The sequence below is a fragment of the Ascaphus truei genome, chromosome 5, assembly GCF_040206685.1.
Source record: "Ascaphus truei isolate aAscTru1 chromosome 5, aAscTru1.hap1, whole genome shotgun sequence".
NCBI classification, from domain to species: domain Eukaryota; kingdom Metazoa; phylum Chordata; class Amphibia; order Anura; family Ascaphidae; genus Ascaphus; species Ascaphus truei.
The window spans coordinates 196,142,577-196,154,611 of NC_134487.1; the positions used below are offsets into that span (position 1 = coordinate 196,142,577).

Here is a 12,035-nt window from a genome sequence, read left to right on the forward strand (position 1 = left end):
AGCTGTAGGTTTGGCTAGTGCTTTTTCATTGGTGGCTCAAACTTCGTAATTTTGTTTTGAAGTTGCGTGGAGTCCCCAACTCTCACTGTGCCCTTGTCCTTAGGGGCATTAGTTACTGTGGGATACTGGTGCTTGGGCAGGGCCAATACCTTTTTCCGTATTGGAGGAATCTGTATCAGAGTCTCCTTCATATTCTGGGGCTCTGTAATTTTTGTCGTCAAGGTTGCCGCTGCATCTGTTTTCTCCTTGGTGTACTGACTCAAGGGAATGGAACAGTCTGTCTGTCTCTCCAGCTCTTGCTCCAGTTTCTGAGCCTTCTCACGCTCCCTCTCATACAGAGTCACCTGGTATCGAAGCTCAGCTTCCAACGATGCTCTGAAGACATGCAGCGTGGCCTTTAGCTCCTCATACTGCTCTGTGGGGACGTACTAGGTATTCAGACGTTCCTGCAGCGCTTGTACCTCTTTAGCAGCCTGCAGTTTTTCTTCCTGTAGCGTTTGCTGCTTCTCCTCAGCATACTGGAGGTGTGTACGCAGACCTTGCAGTTGGTTCTGCAGTCGGTGCTCTGCGTCAAACTTTTCCTTGACTTCTTCTGTCAACTGAAAATTTTCCTCTTTCAGTTCCAAGTTCTCTCTTTCTAATCTTGAACTTTCTCCTTTTTCAGTCTCTGTATTCTTCAGGGCTTCTTTGCACTCCTCTTTCCATTTACGCACATCTGCTTTGAGAATGACAATCTCCTGGCGTGAGACTTCCTTCTCTAGGTTGAGGGTCTGAAGCTCCTTCTGAGAGACTTTGAGAACTGTACCAAGATTACCAATAGTCTCTTTAGCAATGTCCAGCTCCTCAGTGAGACTGTGTAGTTCCTTTCTGGAAACTTCCAGGTCTGTGCGGCAGCTGTTGGTCTCATGATGTGAGGCATCAAGCTCTATACAAAGAGTGTGAACCTCTTGCTGGAAGACTGTTATCTGCTTCAGTGCCTCCTCATACTTCCGCTTTAGCGTAGCCACAATTTTAACAGATTGGCTCTGCTTTTCATCCATGGCGGAGATAGTAGCATTTGCAGTATCTAGCTCAGTCTTGAGATCCTCCAATTCGGTCTTGGCCGCAGAATAAATTGCGAGCACAGTCTTCTGTAGCTCAGCATTATTTTTTCTCTCTCTTCCTAATTCTTCACAGAGCAGATCACAGTCATGCCTGGCAATTTTCAGGGCGTATTCAGGGCTGGTCAAGGGATCATCACTCACTGGTTCCGGCTCCGCTTCCCTGTGATGACTAGTTGAGGGTTCCTCACTGTTGGCACTGGACAGACACTTCTTTGGGTTACACGACTTCTGCCTTGGGCCCTCTGGATATTCGGATAACCATGGGACAAATTCTCCATTTTCTCTAGGCTGCAGGGCAACTCGGTCCCCCTTTTCCTCCACAGGATCTGCGGACGTGTCTGTTCCTTCCACGGTAAGTGAAGAACTGCTTTTCTTTTTCTTTTTCTTCCTTTTTGATTTGGATGACACCGTCCCTTCAGGGATACTGGGGTCTCCATCTTCATTTGAAGTTTTAGCAGCTTCATTATATATGCCAGGCTTTTCTTGCAGCTGCTTTAGCTGACAGAAATATTCGGTGATCCACTGCTCCCACTCTGTCTCCTGCTGATCATATTCGTCATCAAAGGGAGTGGTCTTTTCTGTTCGTGCTGAGTTCAGGCACCCCCACCATTCCTGGGGTGTTTTGTGGGTGTGACTCGGTTCAGGTTCGCCGTAAGAGATGTCTTCCTCTTTATTGGACTGGAAGGGCCACTCTTCCGTGGGGTAGGGTTCATTAAAGGAACGCTGCATCTTGTCCTCCATTTTTAGGCTATCAGGTGTAATTTTCTTCCTGACCTCAGGAGGCGCTGTTGCAGCTGTTGCCACTGTATTTGCTAGAACCCCCAATCGTGGTAGTCCTACAGATGGGCATATTTTGCTTGTAGAGGTCGTAGCTCTCACAGGCATCTCTGTAGACTTTTCTTTCTTGGATATTTTTTTTTAATAGGAAAGGATGGTCCAAGGGGTCCAATGGCAGAGCACTCCGAGCAAACAACAGGGGCTGCAGCCAGTTGAGATTAAAATCAGTTTATTTGGTGGTCAAAAGACAGTACATGGTTACTTTGACGCGTTTCGGGACCTGCGTCCCTTTGTCAAAAAGTAAATTCGCGTCTGCATGCGCATCACTTACATAGCGCAACCTCCGCCCCCGGCGATGACGTCACAGTACCCAAAACTCACGAGAGTCGGTCAGAGGGATCCATTCATTGGCTAACAGTGCCACCAATGGAAGGCCCTGCCGCAGACTCACCCCCTCTGAGCCGTGGGATCGGGGGATGCCTGTAAATGAATGGCATGCAGAAAAATACAAAACACAACGTGAAATGGTTAAAAACAAATATGGCATGGACTATTAGTAATTAAAAACACGAATTAAACACTATTATAGAAGTGGTGAAACTGTTGATTCAAACAGGGTAATGGCAACAAGTATTGAATTTGGAAGACATGATGCAATCTGTAAACAGATAAATGGACAGAGCAATCTAGCAAATGTATATAGTCATTGCATGTTTTTAACATCAATTGTATCGAGATTGTGTACAGTGGCAATTATGGAGACACATATTTAGTGAATTTATTAAGATAGAGTGAGGTTCATATATTCACAATAGCTGACTGATTGAACCACTCAAATATCTCCTGCAATATGTTGATAAATATTTGTTTTGGGTACTGTGACGTCATCGCCGGGGGCGGAGGTTGCGCTATGTAAGTGATGCGCATGCAGACGCGAATTTACTTTTTGACAAAGGGACGCAGGTCCCGAAACGCGTCAAAGTAACCAGGTACTGTCTTTTGATCACCAAATAAACTGCTTTTAATCTCAACTGGCTGCAGCCCCCGTTGTTTGCTCGGAGTGCTCCGCCATTGGACCCCATGGACCATCCTTTCCTGATATCACGCTCGGCGTGACGCACCCACCAACCTGGGACAGAGCTGTGCTGCAGGAGATCTCACTACAATACTTACTGGCTTATATGGTATGTACCTTTGGTTTTGCTGGGGGTATATATCAAGATCTGAGATAGCCGTCCAGCGTTACTGGTACGCATATACACATGTTTACATTGCCTTATTGAGTCTCCATAGCACTTATATATGCTCTCAAGCTCATGGACTTTTACTCATTATTTATAACTCAGTTTATACTCTTGGGACAGCTGAGACCTGATCTGGGGTTAACACCCCTCACCGAACAATTTTTTTCAATATCAGCAGTACTGTGCATGCATTTTTTTATCAGGTATACAAGATTGTGCAGTTGCTAGGTAAAAAAGTCTATTTGCTATACACCATTTATTTGCTAGGTGCAATCCCTCCGCTACAGCAACAGAATTTGGTTTTCTGCCTGAGTTCAGTAATTTTCAGTCTCATCTTTGGGTATTATGGCATTCACACTTCACACTTTGGGTGTCTGTTTTTGCTCCCAAGATAATAGGCATACTTTTTTACTTACAGAAAAAAAAAAAAACATTCTTTGCAGTGGACTATTTCTTTCATTCCCGGCAGGGTGACTCAACACTCAGCAATTGGCTTTGAAAAAACCTTTTTCCTTTATACAGTAGGTCAATTTTACACTCAGCATTTGTTTGCTAAAAATTCCCCTGCTTCAGCACAGTCTTTGTATCAATTTTCACACTTTTCTGCATATACTCCATTCACAGCTGGTAGCCCTATGCGGTGTGGCAACCTTTATTTTCAAAATCAGTACCCCTCATGGGTCACCATCTGTATTCACTGCTTCAGCGAAACTTTTGAAAACAACAAACACCTATCCCTTTTTAAGGGCTGACTCACTTCTTGAACCCTGACTATGGCTGGAAGGCAAAACCCCTATTTCAATGACCGTATTGCACTTTGTGATAGGCAATTAAAGGTTTACCTGCTTCAGCAGTCTCTTGGGATTGGGGAAAAGAGTCCATCCGTGGTTTTTGTAAGTCTCAGTGCAGTGTAAGTTTCAGTGGTGTGTACCCCTTTAACTCTGCCTCTGCTGCATGAGAGGTTTTTTTTTCTCAGACTGTTTGTAGGCAAAAAGCATAAAAAAAAATTTCACATAAAAATCTCCGGTCCTTTTTAACTACAAAGACACCTCTTGTCCCACCTCGGACACCAAATGTAGACGGACGTTCACAGAGGTACACAATTGGAGTCGTTATAATGTGAAATTATAATAGGCTTTATAGTGCCTTTTCCTTTTCATCAGGAAATTATCCAAACACAGGGGGGAACAGAGCTTCCATTCATTTGGGAGTATTTCTAGTGAAACCCTTGCAATTAGTTCACATCTCCATTAGTTAAGCATTTCTCCCATCCCAAACAAATAGCATGAAAATAAGCAGATATAAGCAGTCTCTTAATAATGAAAGTCTTATCTGTTTATCAGCTGTAGAGTAAGCTTCTCTGCTCTCCTGGAACCGCACCCGTGCGTGCACAGAAAAATACCAGCATCCAGGTTTAGAAGTCTTATTAGGTGTCTTGCAATCAGCTCTGCTGTGTGGCTGGCAGAGCTCAAGACTTGTCATCTCCAGAGATCTGGTTTTTTTTTGGGCAGTCCCTCCTGGGACTCAAGAACCTCTGCTCTGTCTCTCCAAAGGTCAGCTCTCAGTCAGCTAAGGAGTCCCTTCCTGTCTGAACAGACAGGTTTTTGTAAGCAATCTAATCAGGCAGGTGGTGTTTAGTAATTAACTACCACACTGCTAGATTAACGGCACATTACTGAACAGGGATAAGTCCCCTGTTACAGTATGCAAATAAGCGGTTAAACAAAGCTTCTGCTCCACTTAGTAGTATTTCTAGGTAAACATATGCAGTCCAGAACTCCCTTTAGATAGCATGTTTCCCAGCTCCAAACATATAGTTTGATATGTGCAGATATACAACAGTCTTAGAAAGTAAAGCTTATCTGTCTCTCTGGTAGCAGTAGGGGGAATCCTTCTCTGCTCTCCTGTCATAGCCTTTTTGTCCTAAGGCACTTTCAACTTTAAGGTTTTAGAAGTCTTCTCCCCTTGTTGTCTGGCTGTCAGTCTACAGCTCTCAAGACCTCTCTGTCCCTTCCTGTTTCAGCCCACGTGTAAGCTCAGGAGTCTCTCCTTCCTGTTTCAGGAGGAGCCTTTTCTCTAACAAACCTCCAATCTGCCAGGTGCTGGTCAATTAACCAGCACACTGTTGGATTAGAGGCAAGTTTTCTGAACAGAGATAAGTCCCCTGTTACATATCTCCCCTGTTTGTGGGAAGCTTGGGCTTGCCACGGCCAAAGCCCATCCTTCCACTCTCATTCGAGATATCTCAGTGACTTGAGTGAGAGTGGATGGAGGATATCCCTCAGTCCTGCTGGGATTGGAGCCCTTCCTCCAGTTTAGTAGTGTCTCCTCCAGAAGGTGCTTGAGATCAGCAGTCCTCAGTTGCTCAAGGAGAACTTTTCCCAAGTCCAGTCTTTCTACTGACCACGTGGTCATGAGCTTACCCCTGTGGCGGGTGCTCCTGTTTTTGTAGGCAGACTGTATGGCGACAGTCGCAGAGCGTTTATGCAAATCGCTTTCTCTCACCATCTTTCCCATGTACTCCACTTTAGCACCAAATGTCCACTTCATGGTATCACAAGAGCACCCAAGAACAGCCACATGATCCCTCAGTTCTTGAAGCTGTCCTTCCTGCACTTTTCCCATTCAATGTAGTCGCCAGTTCAGCTTCTTTGGGATTGAGTTGCGATTCCAGCTCCATTTCCAGAGAACATCCTATCTTTTCAGCTTCCTCAGCTAAGGATTCTTCTGGCTTTGATTCTGCACCCCTACCTTTGTTTGTTGCCTGTTGGGCGGCTGCAGATTTGGCTAGTGCTTTCTTAGGTGGCTCAAACTTCGTAATCATGTTTTGAAGGTGAGTGGTATCCCCAGCTCTCACTGTACCCTTGTTCCCACGGGCATTAGTTACTGTGGGATACCAATGCTTGGCAGAGCCAATACCTTTTCCCGTATTGGAGGCATCTGTAAGTTACTGGTCTGCAGAGTCTCACTCTGTTTGAGTGTTTCCTGCCATTCTCCTTTCAGGGTCTTTATTTCTTCCCTGTGCTTTCTCTGAGCTTGCTTCCACCTGTCATTCATTATTTTGTGGAGGACTGTGAACTTCTTCGCTTGAGCCGCAGATACTCAGCTCAGTTTCTGGACCTTTTTTCTCTCCCTCTTGTACCAAGTCACCTGGCCTCTAAGTTGAGGCTCTAGCGATGCTTTGGTGATGGTCAGGGTAGCCGTCAGTTTATCATGCTGCTTTGCGAGGACACACTGGGTAAACAGACGTTCCTGCAGCACTTGTATTTCCTTAGCAGCATGCAGATTTTCTTCCTGCAGAGTTCGCTGCTTCTCCTCTGCATTCTGAAGGTGTGTATGCAGACCTTGCAGTTGGTTCTGCAGTCGGTTCTCTGCTTCAAACTTTTCATCTTCCGACAGTTTCTTTGTTTTTTCAAGCTCGTGCAGCTTTTCATTCTTTCCATTGACGTGGTCTGTCAACTCAGAATTTTCTTTTTTTAATCTTAAATTTTCTCTTTTTTTCAGTCTCTGTACTATTCAGGGCCTCCTTGCAGTCCATCTTCCATTTTTGCACATCTTCTTGGAGGCGGGCTGTCTCCTGGCATGAGACTTCCATCTCCCAGTTGAGGGTCTGAAGCTCCTTCTTGAGAGACTTTGAGATCTAAATTAAGATGGAGGATAGTTTTCTTTGAAATGTCCAGCTCCTCAGCGAGACTGTGAAGTTCCTTTCTGGAGACTTCCAGTTCTGTGCGGCAACTGTTGATCTCATGGTGTGAGGCATCCAGTGCTCTGCGGAGTGTATGAACCTCCTTCTGAGATACGGCCACCTCCGGACACTGTTGACCTCCTGTTGTGAGGCATTCAGTTCTACGCGAAGAGTGTGAACCGCTTGCTGAAAGACCGTAATCTCCTTCAGTGCCTCCTCATACTTCTGCTTCAGCTTAGCATTTATTTTATCCGATTGGCTCTGCTTTTCCACCATGGTGGCATTAGTAGTGGTTGCAGTGGCCAGCTCAGTCTTGAGATCTTCCAACTCTTACCTGGCTAGAGAGTAAATTGTGAGCACATTCTTCTGTAGTTCCACATTATTCTTCTGTAGCTCTACGCAAACATCTTTCTTCAGTTTCAATTGTTCATGGAGCAGATCACAGTCACGACTGGCAATTTTCAGGGCATCTTCAGGACTGGTCAAGGGATCATCACCTATTGGTTCCGGTTCTTGTTCCCTGGTATGGTTGGTTGAGGGTTCCTCCCTTTTGGCACCGGCCAGACACTTCTTTGGGTTACTCAACTTCTACCTTGGGCCCTCTGGATCTTCTGTCATCCGCGTGACGAATCCTCCATTTTCTCTAGGCTGCAGTGCATCTCGGACCCCCTTTTTTTCTGCAGGATCTGCGGCCATGTCTATTCCTTCTATTGTCAGGGAAGAACCATTTTTCTTTTTCTTTTTTCGCCTCTTTGTTTTGGATGACTCCGTCCCATCAGGTATACTGGGGTCTCCATCTTTATTTGAAACTTCAGCAGCTTCATTGTATACGCCAGGCTTTTCTTGCAGTTGTGTTGTTAGGTGGCGTAAATATTCAGTGATCTGCTGTTCCCGCTCTTCCTCCTGCTGATCACATTCGTCATCATGGAAAGCGGTCTTTTTGGTTCTTACCGAGTTCAGGCACCCCCACCATTCTTGGGGTGTTTTGTGGGTGTGATTCGGTTCGGGTTCCCTGTAAGAGATGTCTTCCTCCTTATCGGACTGGAAGGGCCATTCTTCCATGGGGTAGGGTTCATTATAGGAACGCCGCATCTTGTCCTCCATTTTGGGGCAACCAGGTGTATTTTTCTTCCTGAACTCAGGAGGCGCTATTGCAGCTGTTGCCACTGTTTTTGCTAGAACCCTAAATTGTGGTAGACCTACAGGTGGGCATATTTTGCTTGTAGAGGTCGCAGCTCTCACAGGCATCTCTGTAGACTTTTTCTTCCCCTTGGTAAGTTTTACAATATTAGCTGTACTGTGCATGCATTTACTCTCATCATCTGAATAAGGCCTGAAGGGACACTGCTCCGTGTGGTGGGGTTCTTCACAACAGGAACAGATTTTCTTCCCTGTTTTTGCAGAGTCTGTATTTGACTTCAGCTGGGCGGCCATTTCAAATTCCCAGCGTTGTTTTTTTTTCCCCACACAGGTGTATTCTTTACCTTGACCTATTGGGGCACTATTTCTTTAAATACAATGCTTGCTGGCTGCCCATTTCCTTGCTTCAGCAAAGGCATTTGCTTTACCCCATTTACTTGCTATGTGCAATCCCTCTGCTTCAGCAACAGAATTTAGTTTTCTGCTTGAGTTCAGTAATTTTCAGTCTCATCTTTTGGTGTTATGGCATTTACTCTTCACACTTTTGGTGCATGTTGTACTCCCAAGATACATAGATAGACTTTACTTGCAGAAAAAAAATATTCTCTTTTTTTCACTTTCTTTCACTCCCGGCAGGGCGACTTAACACTCAGCAATTGGCTTTGGGTTACCCTTTACACAGTTCAGCAATCCCCTTTTACCCGGTGGGGCAATTTTACACTCAGCACTTGCTTGCTGAAAATTCCCCTGCTTCAGCAAAAATGTATTTTTTATTTTTTGTAAAGAAAATAATAAACAAAGCCTAGCTCCTCTGGAGCACTAACTCACTTCTTGAACCCTGACTATGGCTGGAAGGCAAAGCCCCTTTATCAACAACCATATTACACATTATTGTGATAGGCAAGTAAGGTTTACCTGCTTCAGCAGTCTCACTCTCTCTCCTTTTTGGATTGGGGAAAAGAGTCCATCTGTGGTTTTGTGGCTTTCTTCAGTGCAGTGTAGATTTCCTGCATGGATGTGTATCCCTTTAATTCTGTTGTTCAGACTGTTGCAGGAAATATGTAGGCAAAAGCACAAACATTTTCACAAGCAGTCTCCGGGGCCCCTTTGAACTTCAAGGGCCACCTCTCATCCCAAATTCTGACACCATATGTAAGAGCCGTGTGCAGAGGTACGCAATAGAGACTGGTTTTAAGGTGAACTAAAAATAAGGCTTTTATTGCGCCTGCTTCTTTAACACATGAAAATCATCAAACGTATGCAAATAAGGGGTTCAGCAAAGCTTCTGCTCCACTTAGGAGTATTTCTAGGTAAACATATGCAGTCCAGAACTCCCTTTAGATAGCATGTTTCCCAGCCCCAAACATATAGTTTGATATGTGCAGATATACAGTAGAGGCAACGTTTATTCTAACATTTGCCGTAAACTAGCCGGGTTACATTCTGGGTATGTGCTGGGTATGTTCTGGGCTAGTTTGAGGCACGTTTAAGGCATTTCTGCATTGACTAACGACCCATAGGATTAAAACAGCAGGGATCCCTGGTAGTCCAATTCAGTTTGAATGGGACTGCCAGGGACCCCTGCTGTTAATCTGATAGGCCATTAATCAATGCAGAAATGCTGGGGCTAGTTTAAGGAAAGTTTAAGGCTTGTATTCAGAATGTACCTGGGTGTTTCCTGGTTTTTTTGGAGAATTGCCACTGGTTTTTGTTAGAATAAGAGTTGCCTCTACTGTACCACAGTCTTAGAAAGTAAAGCTTATCTGTCTCTCTGGTAGCAGTAGGGAGAATCCTTCTCTGCTCTCCTGGCATAGCCTTTTTGTCCTAAGGCACTTTCAGGTTTTAGAAGTCTTCTCCCTTTGTTGTCTGGCTGTCAGTCTACAGCTCTCAAGACCTCTCTGTCCCTTCCTGTTTTAGCCCACGTGTGAGCTCAGGAGTCTCTCCTTCAGTTTCAGGAGGAGCCTATTCTCTAACAAACCTCTAATCTGCCAATTAACCAGCACACTGCTGGATTAGAGGCAAGTTTTCTGAACAGTGATAAATCCCCTGTTACAGGACCACTGTGGTATTTTTTAAACACCTGCAAGTCGACACATTACTGAAGCACATGTACAGTACTGTACGTTAGAATTCATTACAATTCATGAATATCTGCCACCTGGCGGATACGCGAAGAATTGCAACCAATAAAATCAGAACCATTATCATTAAACAGATCATGCGCGGGTGAGCGCAGGTGACGGACGGCATGAATACGGCAAGAATGAGGCATGAACGTGGTCAAGCGCGTGGAATTCTGAAAAAGTCACCGGAAAATAACCGAGATGTGTTAAAATAAAAGCGGCCGCGGCTGTAGGGCTCTTGCTCATTTTTGTGTGTGTTGATGAGGGTAGAGGGGGTGGGAAATGGGGATAGTTGCCCCGATGAAGGTGGTTATGCCTCCCGGGCTGGTAGCGGGAGGGGTAAATACCTTAATTACCATAGCAGTTGCTACCCGCTAAGGTAATTAACGGGTTACTGGCAAGTAGGTAGTGTTTTTTTTATATAATGGTGCCAATGAAGACGCGGATAAGGATGAGCATGAGGATGGCCTCCTCCCTGGCAGGAATAAGTACTACTTTTATTTACTATAGGGTTGCTGGCTATTGATTGCTTTTGAATGGGCAAAAGCACTATTCGCCTGATTTGGTTAATAGGGCTTTTGCCCATTTCTGTGTGTGACAGGGGTATTGTTGGAGGTAGAGGGGATGGGTAGTAGCGTTCCAATTGGGTGCCAATGTGACTATCACTGCCCATTGTAGTAGATGTTAAAAAGGGTCAGATCTGGAGCTAATTTCTCTATAATTAGGCATCTGTAAAGCTGAACAGAGCCAGCGATTACCCACAAGAATCACTCACGCTGTCTTTTCAAGGTGCATAACCAGGGGTTTCCCATCCAGCTGTAACTCATACCGCAAAAGGTCTGGATACCTGTCCTGCGGAGACAGAGCAGACAGTGGTTATATAGCTGTGCATAGACATTCTGCATCATGCCTGATTAGAAAATCACATGATAAATAAATAAACCTCCTTTGTCCTGGTATGAGTAATATTTTCTCCCAGACAGAAAATAGTTTCCTGGTCATGCCCAATCCGGGTCGACCAATAGAAATCTGCCAATAACCAAATCTTAGTTATCTTGCATTTTGCACCATTTAAAAAGATTATGAACCCCTGATTTTCGGGACAAGGAACAGCCTCTGAACTTTCGCTACTACTAGGGTGATCTAATTAAAATGATCACACTGAGCTGAATGCAGAGATGTGTTGGATGCGTTAAAACTAGAAGATGAATGCCTTTTAAAAAAACAATAAATCAGACAAATATTAGTATTTTCATACAGTTTTTCATTAAGTTTATATTGTACATTTTTATTAATTTCGTAACTTTATCGCATTCATTTTCTATCCCCATACATTTAAATCCAACTTCTCAGTCTCTAAAGGAGTTAACATTGTGTTGGATATATATATACAGCTCAACCCAATTATAGCGCGATCCGCTACAATGAGGATCCGCTATAACGCGGTGTTAGCGTGGCTCTCGTTTAAAAAAACAAAAACCACACACATACAGACACAAATTTGGTTTCATTTGGCCCCCTCCTCCCCTGCGTGGTTCCCTGAAAGCGGTGGCCATTTTTTTCTCTACTATTCAATGCTTTATTGCTACCTACACACAGAGACAGACAGACACATGGAGACAGACAGACGGAGAAAGACACACCACCACCAACACCCCCCACGTGATAGCTGACCCACGGTGTTGGATACCCAGCACCCTGCTCTGGGTAAGTCCTGTGTGGGGTGGCTCCCGGGTCCCCTGATTGTGGCGGCAACTTTTTTCCGTGATCCAGGTTTTAGCTGTATATATGTGACGGTGAGGTGGTTCCCAGGCCAATAATAAAGGTATTATGCCCGGCTGAGTGCCCCTGAGACATATTGGGGAGTTTGAAATGTCAGCTCTGCAACCCAGTTATGGCATGTGCACTGTATTTCAATAAAAATGTATGTGTGTGTTTTACTGTTCCAGATGTGCTAACCAGC

General features: G+C 44.7%; 1 protein-coding gene across 1 annotated transcript in view; it reads right to left on the reverse strand.

Moving 5' to 3' along the window:
* Positions 1–12,035, reverse strand: part of LOC142495721 (zinc metalloproteinase-disintegrin-like cobrin) — a 475,628-nt gene that overhangs the window by 344,915 nt on the left and 118,678 nt on the right. The window contains exon 3 of the mRNA XM_075601587.1: positions 10,848–10,924. Within this exon, the coding sequence (XP_075457702.1) occupies positions 10,848–10,924 (77 nt within the window). The remainder of the gene's footprint in view (positions 1–10,847; positions 10,925–12,035) is intronic.